The 14,592-nt window shown below is 43.6% G+C and overlaps 1 protein-coding gene across 6 annotated transcripts in view; it reads left to right on the top strand.

Moving 5' to 3' along the window:
- LOC147009386 (uncharacterized) overlaps window positions 1-14,389 on the top strand; it is a 33,308-nt gene extending 18,919 nt beyond the window's left edge. For all 6 annotated transcript variants that reach the window (XM_085861967.1, XM_085861969.1, XM_085861968.1 and 3 more), the window contains exon 4: window positions 11,032-14,389. In XM_085861967.1, the coding sequence (XP_085718093.1) occupies window positions 11,032-12,443 (1,412 nt within the window). In that variant the 3' untranslated portion in view covers window positions 12,444-14,389. The remainder of the gene's footprint in view (window positions 1-11,031) is intronic.
- Window positions 14,390-14,592: the final 203 nt, after the last annotated feature.

A 14,592-nucleotide genomic window follows, 5' to 3' on the forward strand; every position in this document is an offset into this window, starting at 1 on the left:
TATCCATACAGTCATCCCCCGTTTATCGCGGGGGTTACGTACCAAAAATTTCCAAAAAAGGCTCCATCAGGGCCATTCTAAGGAAGGGTAGATTTCGAGAGAAACAAGAAAAATACGAGTTGGTTTCGATCTTTTTGCTCGCCAAGCACAGTTGACGAACCTATGTAGCCCAAACACTGATGAGTAAAAGAGTAGGAAGCCTGGAGGTGTCCAATGTGCGGAGGAGCTCCTTGTGAGCCAATGGCCATCCATATCTCGTACCCAACTGTCTGCGAACGTCTTCCTGCAGTTGGGTTACTTTTTATTAGGAGGTTGGTGGCAGGATTTGCACTCCAGCCACTGTAAAATTCTTCTTTCTGCAAAACATACGAAGAGCACAAAGAAAATCTGAAAACCCACTTTATGGGAGTACCTCCTGTGCAGCTGCCCTTGACAGGACAGCTCACCACATGATGAGATTCGGACAAAGCCTTCGGGGTCCCCAATCTTTGATGATAGGAGGGAATACATGGGGTAACCTTCCCAGGTCAGATTGCAGAAGTGTGTTTTAGGGTGTTGCTGAGGTGTCCACCAGACAGATGTTTCCTTGGTTTAACCTGACGCGGTCCCTTCGGGTGGGTGCTTGGAATGTCCTTTCCCGAAGAGAGGATGACCACCTGTCTGTTGTCCTCTGAGCTCAAGTGCTTGGACATCGGTATTGCAGCACTCTGAGGTTCAGAGACTGGATTGTTGCAAGATTATGGTGGGTGGTTATGCCTAGTGTTGGCTTAATGGTTCGGGTCGTGGGCTTGGGATCCTATGATCCTGAGTTCAAATCCCACTTCGCTGTTGAATTAATACCAGGTTGGGTTGTGACCCTGCCTGTCATCCTTCTGAGGTCGGCAAAATGAGTGCAAGCTTGCTGGTATCCTGTGTTGAAGTGGCGACCCATCCAGGATTATTTCCAATAGCCAAGGAGACAACTTGGGCAGCACCAACGCTCTGCACAGAGTATGGTCCCAATGGATGAATGGTTACTCCTACTGTTGGTCTGGTCGCTCTGATGGTTAGCATGCCCAAGGATTTGCTGTCGCTGTGTCCAATAAGCTTACTTCAATGACAATTGAGTTCACATCGGTCAACGAGCATATTATGAGACTTAGGATTCGTCACTCCTTGGGTGTCATTTCCTTGGAACTCACCTTCTGGGTCTCACTATATGCCATGATCTTTCTTGGGAAAGCCACATTTCCAAGCTGGCCTCTTTAGTCAGTCACCGACTTGGCATCTTCCGTCGTGTAAACTTCTTCCTTGGCACACCTGAGTGTCTGAACACACACAAAGCTTTCGTCCACAACCTGATGGAGTTCCGCTCTCCCCTCTGAGCTGGTGCTCCTGACTCTCACCTTTCTCGGCTTCACGCTGTGGAAACCAAAGCATTTAGGATCATTGGTATCTCCCGTAATGAGGCTGAGTCTGGGTCTCTCACCGCAGCCAGGTCGATAGTCTTTTTGTCCTCTGCCATCTCCTCTCCGGCCTTGCCCCCCTCCCCCCTGCTCTGTCTGAGATATGTCCCCCCCCCCCATATTTGTGCAGGGTGCTCAAATTCTGCCAGTAACCCCATTGTGATAAAATTGCCAAAATCAAGAATCACTGCTTACCTTCATTTTTTCATTCTTCTTTTTTTTTTCCCCACCTTTGGAACAAACTCCCACACTCTCTTCACTCCCACTCTTCCCTCCATGTCTTCAAAACAGCTGTTCACAACCATCTCTTATCTTCCCCCATCCAAAACCATGATATTTTCTACCCCCCGTGAATCCACCCCAAACCTACCTCCTTCAAATTTTCTGCTTTCCTTTCTGAAGGTCCCTGTTGTTTAAGAACATGAAAGTCCCTGTCGTGTCCATATTGTTTCCCCTTTGTACCCCATCCAATCCCTCTCTCTTCCACAGATCTCCTCATGTGTCTGTTCCACACTGGGTTTTTTTTCCTTCCCTCTCCCGCCCTTCTTGTCTCCTGCTCTCTTGTTGTACATTCTATGTGTTAGCTCTCATACAAGTCTCACCAGTGTATCAGAAAAAAATAAATCACTGAAATACATCCAATATGCTTAAACGTTTGAAAACCAAACATCAGAACGTACCTGTCAGTGGAGTTTGAGAATGTGGATTCAAAGAAACCAAAGTCTGCAACAGCAAGAACTTTGCTTTCAAATTTGACAATTGAAAGCACTTTCACCCGGTAACGCCCCAATATGCTGCCTTCCATTACCCTACCTTCACGCTGCATTCCATCCCCCTACCTCACGCTGCTTTTCCTTCCTATTCCCTCATGCTTCCTTCCTTCTCCCTCCTCTCACTCTTCTGTCTCCTTTCCTTCCCCACCCCTCTTCGTTCATCCACCCCTCCTCTTTCTTTGTGATGTGAGGGATGGTGTGTGTGTGTTTTTTTTTTCTTCGTCTTCCTTCCCTCCAAAACCAAGAAACCTATCGGCCTGAATCTTTGTGCTAGTAGTTTAAGGGAACTCCGAGTGAATGCATGAACGAAGACGGGATGTTTGGATAAATTTAAACACACCTTTTTAAGATAATTAATGACGTACCTTCATGAAAAGCTGATGCTTGGTCAGCCCAACTTCACTAAGCAGGGGGTCTTGGCCATCATTTTGATTTGGCCTTTAGAAAATGCCTTGGCTTGGAACTTGTCAAAACGGTTTCTGTACGATCGAGCTTCATCCCAATAAATCGCTTTATACATCGCTAATCGCTTGCCAAGTCAGCTGTTCAAACAATGTTTGTAAGCCATGGTGATACCGTTTTGGTGGAGTGCTTGCTTCAACCCAGCTTGCTTCAACCGTTTTGGTGGAGTGCTTAAAACATTTGCTGAGCAAGCTACTTGGTTTGAACGATCTATTTTTGAAATGCCCTATGTACAATGGACCCAGATCCAATCTATTTCAGGGTATTAAAGAGGTGGCGATTGTCTCGTCCGATGTGCCGCACATTTTCGTCCATTTGAACCAGAAGCATTCCCAACTCTGTAAGGTGGTTCTAAGTTGGGGTTTTTTTCATGAGAGCGAGAAATCTCAAAGTATTGTTACGTTTGAGGGGGGGGTATGCATTCAAAGGGTAATTAGGATGTTTAATTAGGTATGCCATGCTGTTCGAGTTTACCAGGATCTCGATGTAATAAGTAGTAATTCAGTGGTGATAAGTTGTCTAGTAAATGTTCATTTCTTCAAGGGGGAAATGATAAATGTCACGTAATTAGATAGGGACACGGGATAGGGTAAGTGTGTCTGCGTAAACCCCTTTTGGTATTCTCTGGAGACTGGCCGTGACGTCACAGGACAGTACAGCGGATGGTTCCGCCCCGTGATCACGATTGGCAGAAGGCGACGGCAGTGGGCCAATAAACGGCTCGATTGGAGGTGACGAGGGCAGAAGGATAAAAAGGTTCTGTTCGGGGTCGAAAAGGAAGAAGATTACAACCAGAACGCTCGTGTTTTTTTGGTGTGGAACCTGTGGCGGCAGAGAGCGTCCTGGTTGCTGTGCTGAGTCGATCGTGCTCTTGATCGTGCCTGGGAGCCTTGCCGAGCCTCGTGCCTCGCTTTGGTTGGCTCTCGGGTTCTGCTGACTCGGAATACGGGGTCGGGCGGCGGGTGGACCTGCCTCCCTCTCCTGCTCGCGGCTTGGCGCGGGAGCTGGTTCCCTGGCGGCTGTGGGTGGACTTGGGCCAGGACCAGGAAGTCGACAGCACCGCGGTTTCTCCTGCCCCCCCTGGCGAGAGCAAGGCCGGCTCGTCCGGCGCCGATCCAGGGACAGTTGCGTCCACACCACGGTCCAGCCTGACCACCAGAGATAGCTACGTTGTGTGTGTGTGTGTGTGTGTGTGTGTGTGTGTGTGTGTGTGTGTGTGTGTGTGTGTGTGTGTGTGTGTGTGTGTGTGTGTGTCTGCTTGGCGCCTTAGAGGGATTGAGAACTGTATATTCATTGGAATTGTCTGTGTTTTCCCCACGCCCGATCCCACACCATCCCGTCGAATCGCCCCGGATCCCTCTTCTTGCCGAGTCTTGTTATTTCTGGTAAAAATTAAAAAAGGAACAAACATCATCAACTCAGTGAAAAGTGACTCGTGCCACCTTCCTCGTCCCATTTGCGGTAGGGCGATTGAAACCGCCGTCTTTGGGTTATATAAAAATAAATCGCCTCCATCGTTTCGGCTCATTCTACGTTGGCGGGACTGTTCAAGTCCCGTGGACGTCACAGTATTATGACTTACCTCAAGGCTCCTTCGTTCACGTGACGTTTATCGAGCCTTGACGTATTATCTTGACGTACAACCTTGACGAGTTTATTAACATATAATGACTTATCGGCTCAAACGTCATAAAACTTAAAAAGAGGAAGAAAATTCTTCCTTATTCAACGAAGCGATGTGGTCCGCACGCATTTCTACAATGTGGCAGTGCCGAGTGAGACCTGGTAAGGTGACATGAACGATGAAGTATGGTGTATGCAGTTCATTCACCTGCTCTACCCCACTCTACGTGAGATGTTAATTCATGGGCAAAAAAGTATATGTGTGTGCGTGTGTACGTTCGGTCGGTCACCTGCTTTACCAAGCGCTGTGGCACACGGTTCACTCTGCATGCAGACACTTTGCTAAACACAACAAAACATACATCCTATTTACCTTTGTAATTGGTGGATGGATCAAAGTACAAAGTGCGAACCCCATGTTGGGCGTCATCTCATGTTTTTTTGTTTTGTTTTTAACACGAGATTGCATTGTTTCTCCATTTTGTGTGATCTGCTCTCATTTAGGATGTGATTTCATTTCATTTGGAGGTTGGAGCAATGTTATCTTTTCTATAAAATCGAAAAAGATGTTCTTTGGTTATGACGTTACTCATCTGAGCTGCCAAGGATAATCACGACGAAACTTTATCGGATGGCTTTTTTTTTTTTTTTTTTTTTACCACAATACACCTTAAGGGGCTGTCACACCTTGACGTTTTAGCCAGTGTATGGCAAGGTCTCAAAATGTATGTAAAACGCTGGCGTACGCTCAACTATTGATGTTTTTTTTAAGTTTTGGGCGTGTCATAACGTGTTGGACGTATGCATAACGTATTAGTAACGTACACAGAACGTTTTAATCACATATAGATAACTAATACCAACGAAAGGCTGAGCGTGTTGTCGGCGTTCACAACCTATGCCCAACGATAGTCTAACTTATGCATAGCGCGCGGCAGCGTATCGCCGACGATCACATGGCGTAGGGTATTAATAGGCTGCGGATCGACGATTCAAATTATAACCGCACGAGACATCGAAGTGTGAAGCCGCTGTCACACCTTGACGTTTTAGCCAGCATATGCCGACGTATGAAAAATTTGCCGAACCAAGCTGGCACACGTCGAATACGTTATGGGTAAGTTTTGTATACGTTAAGAGCACGCTGGCATACGTCGTAGTTTTCTGGCATACGTCGTCATACGCCGAGTACGTCGAGAAATTTTCAGCATGTTGAAAATTTCTCGACGTACTTGATGTAAGACACACGTTCCGCATACGCTGGCATAAGTTGTAGGCACGCTACGCGGTCGTTGACACACGTTGACACGTTACTTGTACGTTACTCATAAGTCAAAACGCGTCAAGGTATTGGTTGGCGTCAGTGTTTTTTGGGGGGGGTTTTTATCTTACCAAAACGAAGTTTTTGCAAGATATGTTAGTCAGCTTATATGTTTTTTTTTGTCTGTAATCACGAATTGATCACTGCAGAGCACAGTTATCATTGGAAATTTTTGTAACTTCACATATCAGAGTCCTATAGAGGTCCCTTTCAGCGCATAAAATTTTCAAGGTCAAGGTCACTTTGTCGCAAATAAGGGGAGTCGACGAAACCCTTATTTTTGGAGTAATTTTGATCGGATCGTCTTCAAACTTCATGGGAATAAAGTTCATGGTCTGGCGCTCAGCTGATTAATTTTTGGTGGCGATCGGCCCTGACCTTCATGGTTAGCGCTGGAGATCGAAAGTTTTTGACCCCAAGGTCAAATTTTGAAATCTTAGGTACCATATCGTGAAATACCTCAAATTGAACACCTCTGAGTGATTTCTAGATACGTCAAGCTTGAGACATTATGACGTCATTTGGTGACGTTATGAGGCAAACGCATATTTTTCATGGTTACTCTGTAGAACGATTCTCATCGGAATCTCACGTAGGCAGATATTCCTCAAGGAGTCGCTCCTGGTGGATAGCAGCTCTGTTCACCTCAGTGTGACCTTAAAGAAGTCACACGTGGTCACCTTTTGGCAAGATACGAAGACATTGGTTTTTTTTTTCTTCGGTATGACGGTGATGTTGACACTTCAATTTCTAGTGCGGTTATGATTTAAATCGGTGAGCAGCAGCCTATTAATATTATATTATAACCGCACTAGAAATTAAAGTGTCAACATCACCGTCATACAGAAGAAAAAAAAATCACAATGTCACCCGCAGGGTGACCCGTATCTTGCCAAAAGGTGACCACGTGTGACTTCTTTAAGGTCACACTGAGGTGAACAGAGCTGCTATCCACCAGGAGCGACTCCTTGAGGAATATCTGCCTACGAGAGATTCCGATGAGAATCGTTCTACAGAGTAACCATGAAAAATATGCGTTTGCCTCATAACGTCACCAAACGACGTCATAATGTCTCAAGCTTGACGTATCTAGAAATAACTCATCGAGGTGTTCAATTTGAGGTATTACACGATATGGTACCTAAGATTTCAAAATTTGACCTTGGGGTCAAAAACTTTCGACCTCCAGCGCTAACCATGAAGGTCAAGGCCGATCGCCACCTAAAATTAATCAGCTGAGCGCCAGACCATGAACTATATTCCCATGAAATTTGAAGACTATCCGATCAAAATTACTCCAAAAATAAGGGTTTCGTCGACTCCCCTGATTTGCGACAAAGTGACCTTGAAAATTTTATGCGCTGAAAGGTACCTCTATAGGACTCTGATATGCGAAGTTACAAAAATTTCCAATGATAACTGTGCTCTGCAGAGTGATCGATACGTGATTACAGACAAACAAACAAAAAAAACCATACAAGCTGACTAACACATCTTGCAAAAACTTTGTTTTGGCAAGATAAAAAAAAAAACAGGGAGTCTGGAACACTGACGCTAACCGTTACCTTGACGTGTTTCGACTTAGGCCTACGTCACATTTGCCACGGCAGCCGTGGGGTCTCCAAAATCTGCGGCCACTAGCAATTATACGGCGGCCGCAGTATTTCCACGGCCACACAATGTAGCAGTCACATATGTTTTTATTTTTTGGGTCGCCGCACGGCGAATTTATAAATTGTGGAGACCGAAAACGTGGGGGTGCCGTACGGTCTTTGATTTCGCATGGTGACCTTAGGGCGTCGCTGCGGCGGCCATAGAATTTTCAAGGCAGACGCAAGGTGCCCGCAAGGCGACCGCAGGGGGGCCCTAAGGCGAACATGTGACCAGACGGACGGCAACGAGTGGGTATATATACCAGTTCTTTTGTTTTACTGAAATAAAAATATACCAGTATATATAACTGAATATACTATAACTATAATATACCGTGGTGCCCCCAGAATCCGAACGCCCCATTGTTTGAACAAATTGGAATCCGAACATTTTTTTTTGAGAAAATTTTGTCCTCAAAACCTAATACATTTTAAAAAACCGAACACAACGTAGCGTTCATGTTTGTTCATGTGTCTCCCCACCTGTTCGAGCCGCATCTTCGCGCTTTGTTCATTCAGTTCGGCGGTGGAAGTCCTCGTGAAAGCATCTCTCGTGTGTCGATCGATACTTTAGGCCTCAGTCACATTTGCTCTACGGCGAGGATATGGCGGCCGTACGCCCTCTGAATTGACAGAAACGTGCGGCAGCCGCAGAGAAACTGAGGTGGCCTCAGGGTGGCCCTACGCCGTATGGCTATATTTTACAGGTCGTAAGGTCGCCGTGGAATTATAACGCGGAGTTATAACTTTTTTCACTTCGATGTTCGCCGTAGAAATTCGACAAGCCGAAAAAAAACGAACTGGTAAAAAAAAAGTTTAAAAAATCAACCCATTCGTTACTGTCCGTCTGGCCGCACGTTCGGCTTAGGGTCCCCCTGCGGTCGCCTTGTGGGCACCTTGCGCCTGCCTTCAAAATTCTATGGCCGCCGCAGGAACGCCCTAAGGTCACCGTGCGACATCAAATGAAAGACCGTATGGCACACCCATGTTTTTGGTCTCCACAATTTATAAATACGCCGTGCGGCTACCCGAAAAATAACAAGGACAAATGTGTCCAAGAGCAGCGTCCAAAACCTAAAGGTTTTGTTGTTTAAAAAAAAAAATTACATTAAAAAAAAAAACAATAACAACAACTTCTGATATTTCGTCACGTGCCTTCATTAAGCCAATAGCGAAACCCGTCATAATGTATTGACGTATTTACGATATATCGTGTATTTACGAAATATATAATGTATTTACGAAATTACAATGCGATAAATGGAATAATCTTTAAATAGTAACGTCAACTTTTCGAAACTTTAAAGCAAATGTCCGAATATATTTAAAAGTTCATGATAGACGCTCTCAAAAGGCACCGTCTATATGAGGATGTGTACATGTTATCAGTATTTAAGGCGATCCGGATCTTGTATATACAAGAGCCGAGTCAGAGAGATGAAGGTTTTGTCTTCACAAGAAGAACAACAACAACGCCGATCTCTCTTTGAGCAGCGTACGCTACGTGAGACGCTGCCAAAAACATATGTGACTGCTACATTGTGTGACCGTGGAAATACTGCGGCCGCTTTATAATTGCTAGTGCCCGTACATTTTGTAGACCCTCTGGCCGCCGAGCCAAATGTGACAGACCTTACCTCGTGTTTTCACCTTCATTTGTGATTTTTGTTTTTTTTTTAATCATCTTGTGTTTTAATTAACAAAAAAAGCAATCCGATCACGTGGTGTGACGGACTGTCGGGCAAGGATTAAATTTCACAGCAAAACCAGTTGTAATTTGGAATATCCATGATTACGTCAGCCCGATGCGTTTGATGAAAGTGATTGTGGTTCTGCGGGCATCATGTTTGATGAGCTGCTCTGGGGACAGCGCTCGCGCAGAGTGCGCGAGCGATCGGAACCCAGGCCGAAGCACGAGCCTGTGTGGACCTTTGGATGTGGTGATTGTACCAGTTTACATACAATACACTGCCACCGAAGGTCATTTACTCATCTTATTTTATCTTAAACATGGGTAATTTCAGTTTAAAGTGTCTTGAAAGTGGGTTTTCTTTGGGTCCACGAACGGATTAATTCACTCCATTATTTATTATTGGGAAAAATTATTTGAATCCGAACTTTTTGCAATCCGAACAGCCTCCTGGAACGAATTAAATTGGGATTCTGGGGGCACCACTGTATAGGCAAACACCTATACTCCGATCTCTAGCGGTAGTGCACGGTGGACGCATGGTCGACGCAGACTGCCACGGAGGCCATATGGAGGTGCACCGCGGGCGTAGGGGAACCGTGCGTCGACCCTGCGTTGCCCTCAGGTAGTCACACAGACCGCAAGGCCACCGTATGGCGACCGTGGAAATAGTGCAGCAGCTGTAATTTTTTGGGGGTTGGGAAAATTCATTTTTCATTGAGAAGAGCTTACGGCAGCCGCACGAATAACGCAAGCCCACCATACGCCCTACGTACGGTTGACGTGGAACACATCTACGTCATAGCTTGGCTTGTCGAATTGCTATGGCGAACGTAGACATGAAAAAAGTTATCTCCGTGCTATAATTCCACGGTGCCCCTACGGCCTGTAAAATATAGCCAAACGGCGTAGGGCCTCCCTGACGCCACCTCAGTTTCTCTGCGGCCGCCGCACGTTTCTGTCAATTCAGAGGGCGTACGGCCGCCGTATCCTTGCCGTAGAGAAAATGTGACCTAGGCCTTATGAGTAACTTACAAGTAACGTGTGTGGACGTGTGTCAATGATTGCGTAACGTGCCTACAACACGTTACTCATCGGTTAGAAATGTTTCGGATACGCTCACCGTTACCTTGATGTGTTTCGCCTAATGAGTAACTTAAAAGTAACGTGCCTACAACTTATGGCCAGCGTTATGCGGAACGTGTTAGTCATACGCTGGCATACGTCGAAAAATTTCAAGCATGGAAAATTTGTCTAACACCTCGGCGTACTACGACGTATGCCAGCGTACTACGAAAAAAGCCAGCGTACTACGACGTATGCCAGCGTGCTCTTAACGTATACAAACTTACCCATAACGTATTCGACGTGTGCCAGCGTTTTTGCCAAATTTTGCATACGTCAGGCATACGCTGGCTAAATCATCAAGGTATGACAGGGCCTTTACTGGTGGTTTTGAACTCACTTTTTCTCATGTTTCATAACTTTTCTGTTGCAGTGGGAGTCGAGAGGGAGGGGTGGTGGAGGTAGGGGAAGGGGTGTGCTTGAGTCCAGAGGGGGTGGAAGAAGGGCCCTCCGTTTCCCAGCAAGGCTGGGTACCTTTTCTCGTGTTAATTAAGGTGGTGTATAAGGGTGGTACATAAGACAATGTAATGTCGTTTGTGCTACAGTTCCACATTTTTTTTTTCAATGATCTTTGAAATCATCATTTTATTAACATTGAAGTATGTCACTGAACACAGCTTGCGGTGTTGTTTTCAATGAATTGTCTAATTTCTTTGAGCAGTTTTCTTCACCCGCATTTACAAAAGCTGTCAATTTTTTTTCGTAACAAACACATGACACTCATCATCAAGAATTGGATGAATTTACCCTAAATTATGAATATCATGCAAAGAACCGAAACTTGTAAACAGAATAATGTATGTTTACATCGATAATATTTTTTTTTACTTTTCTGCAATACAACAAATACAGTGGAACATGTTTGGGTACGTTTGTCCAGGATATGATGAGCATGGTGCAGAATCTTGTTTTTACAGGTTCACTGATGTTGCATTTACAGGTGGATCCATTGAATCTCTGAGGGAGACTGCACCTACTTGTAGGAACAGCTCAGACACACTCCCCCAGGACCGGCCAACTGAAACGAGCAAGAGGACTTTTTACAAACAAGACAAACCGAATAATGAAATGTTTGCAGAGAATAATTTTCACAAGTCTCACAAAAGAAAGAAATCTGAACAAACTTGTGGAAAATCGTTCAATCAGTCATCCATTCAAAAATCACATGTGACAATTCACAATGGTGAACGCCCGTACAAATGCACAAGCTGTGGAAAATCCTTCATTTATTCATCTGTCCTTAAAACACACATGACAATTCATAATGGAGAACGCCCATACAAATGTACAGTTTGTGGAAAATCTTTTATTCGTTCATCCGACCTTAAAACACACATGATAATTCACAGTGGAGAACGCCCATACAAATGTACAAATTGTGGAAAGTCTTTTATTCGTTCATTCGATCTTAAAACACACTTGATGATTCACAATGGAGAACGCCCGTACAAATGTACAGTTTGTGGAAAATGTTTCATTTATTCATCTGTCCTTAAAACACACATGACAATTCACAATGGAGAACGCATGTACAAATGTACAGTTTGTGGAAAATCTTTTATTCGTTCATCCAGCCTTAAAAGACACATGATAATTCACAATGGAGAACGCTCATGCAAATGCACAAGTTGTGGAAAATCTTTTATTCGTTCATCCAACCTTAAAAGGCACATGATGATTCACACTGGAGAACGCTCATACAAATGTACAAGTTGTGGAAAATCTTTTATTCAGTCATCCGACCTTAAAACGCACATGATGATTCATAATGATGAGAACCCATACAAATGCACAGTTTGTGGAAAATCTTTTAATCAGTCATCCAGCCTTAAACCACACTTGATGATTCACAGTGGAGAGCGCCCATACAAATGTACAAGTTGTGGAAAATCTTTTAATCAGTCATCCAGCCTTAAACCACACTTGATGATTCACAGTGGAGAACGCTCATGCAAATGTACAAGTTGTGGAAAATCTTTTATTCGTTCATCCAACCTTAAAAGGCACTTGAGGATTCACAATGGAGAACGCTCATACAAATGTACAAGTTGTGGAAAATCTTTTATTCGGTCATCCGACCTTAAAACACACAGGGTGATTCATAATGATGAGAACCCATACAAATGCACAGTTTGTGGAAAATCTTTTAATCAGTCATCCAGCCTTAAAAAACACTTGATGATTCACAGTGGAGAACGTCCGTACAAATGTACAAGTTGTGAAAAATCTTTTATTCATTCATCCGACCTTAAAAGACACATGAGGATTCACAGTGGAGAACACTCATACAAATACACAAGTTGTGGAAAATCTTTTAAGCAATCATCCAACCTTAAACAGGGTTCCCACTGACTTGGGAAGTCAGGGAATTGAGGTTGGTCAGGGAAAGTCAGGGATTTTTTTTGTTGGTCAGGGAAATGTGTGATTTGTGCCGAATGATCTTAATTAGTACCCTTTACACCCAGTCAATTATTTTGTTCATGATTATAAAAGTTTTCTTTATTGCTCTTTTCATGAATTGTTTGCTGTGCAGATGCTGTGCAGGCAGATGCTTTTCATGATGCTGTGCAGGCAGAAGGTGGAGTCACCTCTGTGAACATTGATAAACCACTATTGATGTATGTCAGGGGTTCTCGTGCCAGGTATCAAACAGCACTGGAACGTAAACGTAAAGCCACAAGTGAGCTCGATCAAAAGACTGCAGCTAAAAAGAAAGCATGTGAGCAGATAAAAGTGCTTCAGACTAAATAGGCAAATGTAAGCAACTGACAAATGTAAGCAACTGACATTTCACTTAATGTAAGCAACTGTCCATACTGTATATGTTAACTATTGTAATAACGTTACTCAAACAATTCACATTTGTTTCCTTAATTGCTAGTTTTTGCCAACCATATAATTCTAAGCCACACATGCTGCTTGATGTTATTGACATTTTCGTAATTCTAGTATACAACATCGCGACTGTTACTGCAACTTCCCATGTAAAATTTGAGTAATTTCACTTCTGCGGCGGTGAACGTACCTGCATCCGCAGGGAATGGTACAGGAGTACCCACCTCACCATAGAAGTTCAACAAACGGTCCTTTTTATCACCAGAAAAATGTACAATATAGTAGTCTGTTAGTCATTTCTGCAATATCATCAGGTGTTCTAGCTTGTCTGCAATGTCACATTAATAATATCAATGTTTCGTTGTTATTTTGCAAGCTTTAGATGTTCTAAATGTTGCTAAATTTTTTTCTGATATAATTCTGATCTAGTCATGGTACCTGACATGTTTGACATTAGTATGATTTGTGTTTTGTTAGTTTTATATTGATAAAAAAATTAAAATGCCAGTACTAGCTGAGAAAGTGTACTTTCTGGACCATTTTGAAAAAGACCGAAGTTAACACCCAAATGAAGAATCAGTTTAATTTCCCAACAAAATGGTATTCAGAAGATGTCTAAAGCACGCCGACATATTTTAAGATTCAAATAAATTTTGAAGCGGACACAATTTTCTGCTAGTATTGGCATTTCAAAAAGAAGAAAATGATTGCATGTACACCATGTATAAATCAAAATGGTGATGGAAAGTAGTCGGTGCAGGGGAGGAGGAGCCGACTAAAATAACTTTATAAATTTTTACGTTTGAAAAGGTCAGGGAATCTTTACCAACACAGTCAGGGAATTTCATTTTTGAGATTGAGTGGGAACCCTGTTAAAATACACATGATCATACATAATGGTGAATGCCCACAAAAATGTACAAATAGTGATGGTCAGAGCAACATGAGTGATCAAGAAAACCCTTGAGTATTTAAAAAGCATTCCAAGGAATTTCACGACAAGTGAGCTACAAGTGGGGGCTGTAAGAGGTTCAGTGAAGATTTTGAAAAGAACCCATGGAAAGAGGTGATGAGAATGAAGTTTCACAGTTTGGGTCATGAATCGTGATCCTTCACCAAAAAAGGATGTGGAGATTTTTCGTTCTGGGAGAACCTCAGCCCACCTTCTAAAACCCTCAAATGTATACATGCATATTATAGTATGATGATGATTGACACACCACTGAGAGCTCTCACTGTCAGTAACCACTATCAACAAGCCAGCATCCTGTGGGGAAAGCCACGTGATTCGCCACAATCACTGATTTCCCAATCATGGTTAACTCTCTTTAATGGAGGGCATCCTTTTGAACTCAAACCTACCAAGAAGTGACAGGGACACAGGTCCCTCCGATTGAAAAATATTTTCAACAAGATTTTGAATTGTCATGAAAATGCCTGTTTGAATAAAGTGATATGTTGGAGCCATGGCCACACCAATTTATTTTAATAGGATAAATATGTACACAAGAGTTGCAAGATATGTTGTCTTTGGTGAAGACTGGGTGAGTATTGGTGGTCGTATGGCAGCTTAGCTGCTGGGGTGGTGATCATTTCTTGAAGCACGACTGTGTTGCTGATGCAGTGCCCCTCTCCCAGTACACACACTGGAACTGGTACTCATTTC

This window comes from Eptatretus burgeri, chromosome 17, assembly GCF_056783735.1.
Source record: "Eptatretus burgeri isolate ZD-2024b chromosome 17, Ebu_testis_v1, whole genome shotgun sequence".
Classification (NCBI taxonomy): domain Eukaryota; kingdom Metazoa; phylum Chordata; class Myxini; order Myxiniformes; family Myxinidae; genus Eptatretus; species Eptatretus burgeri.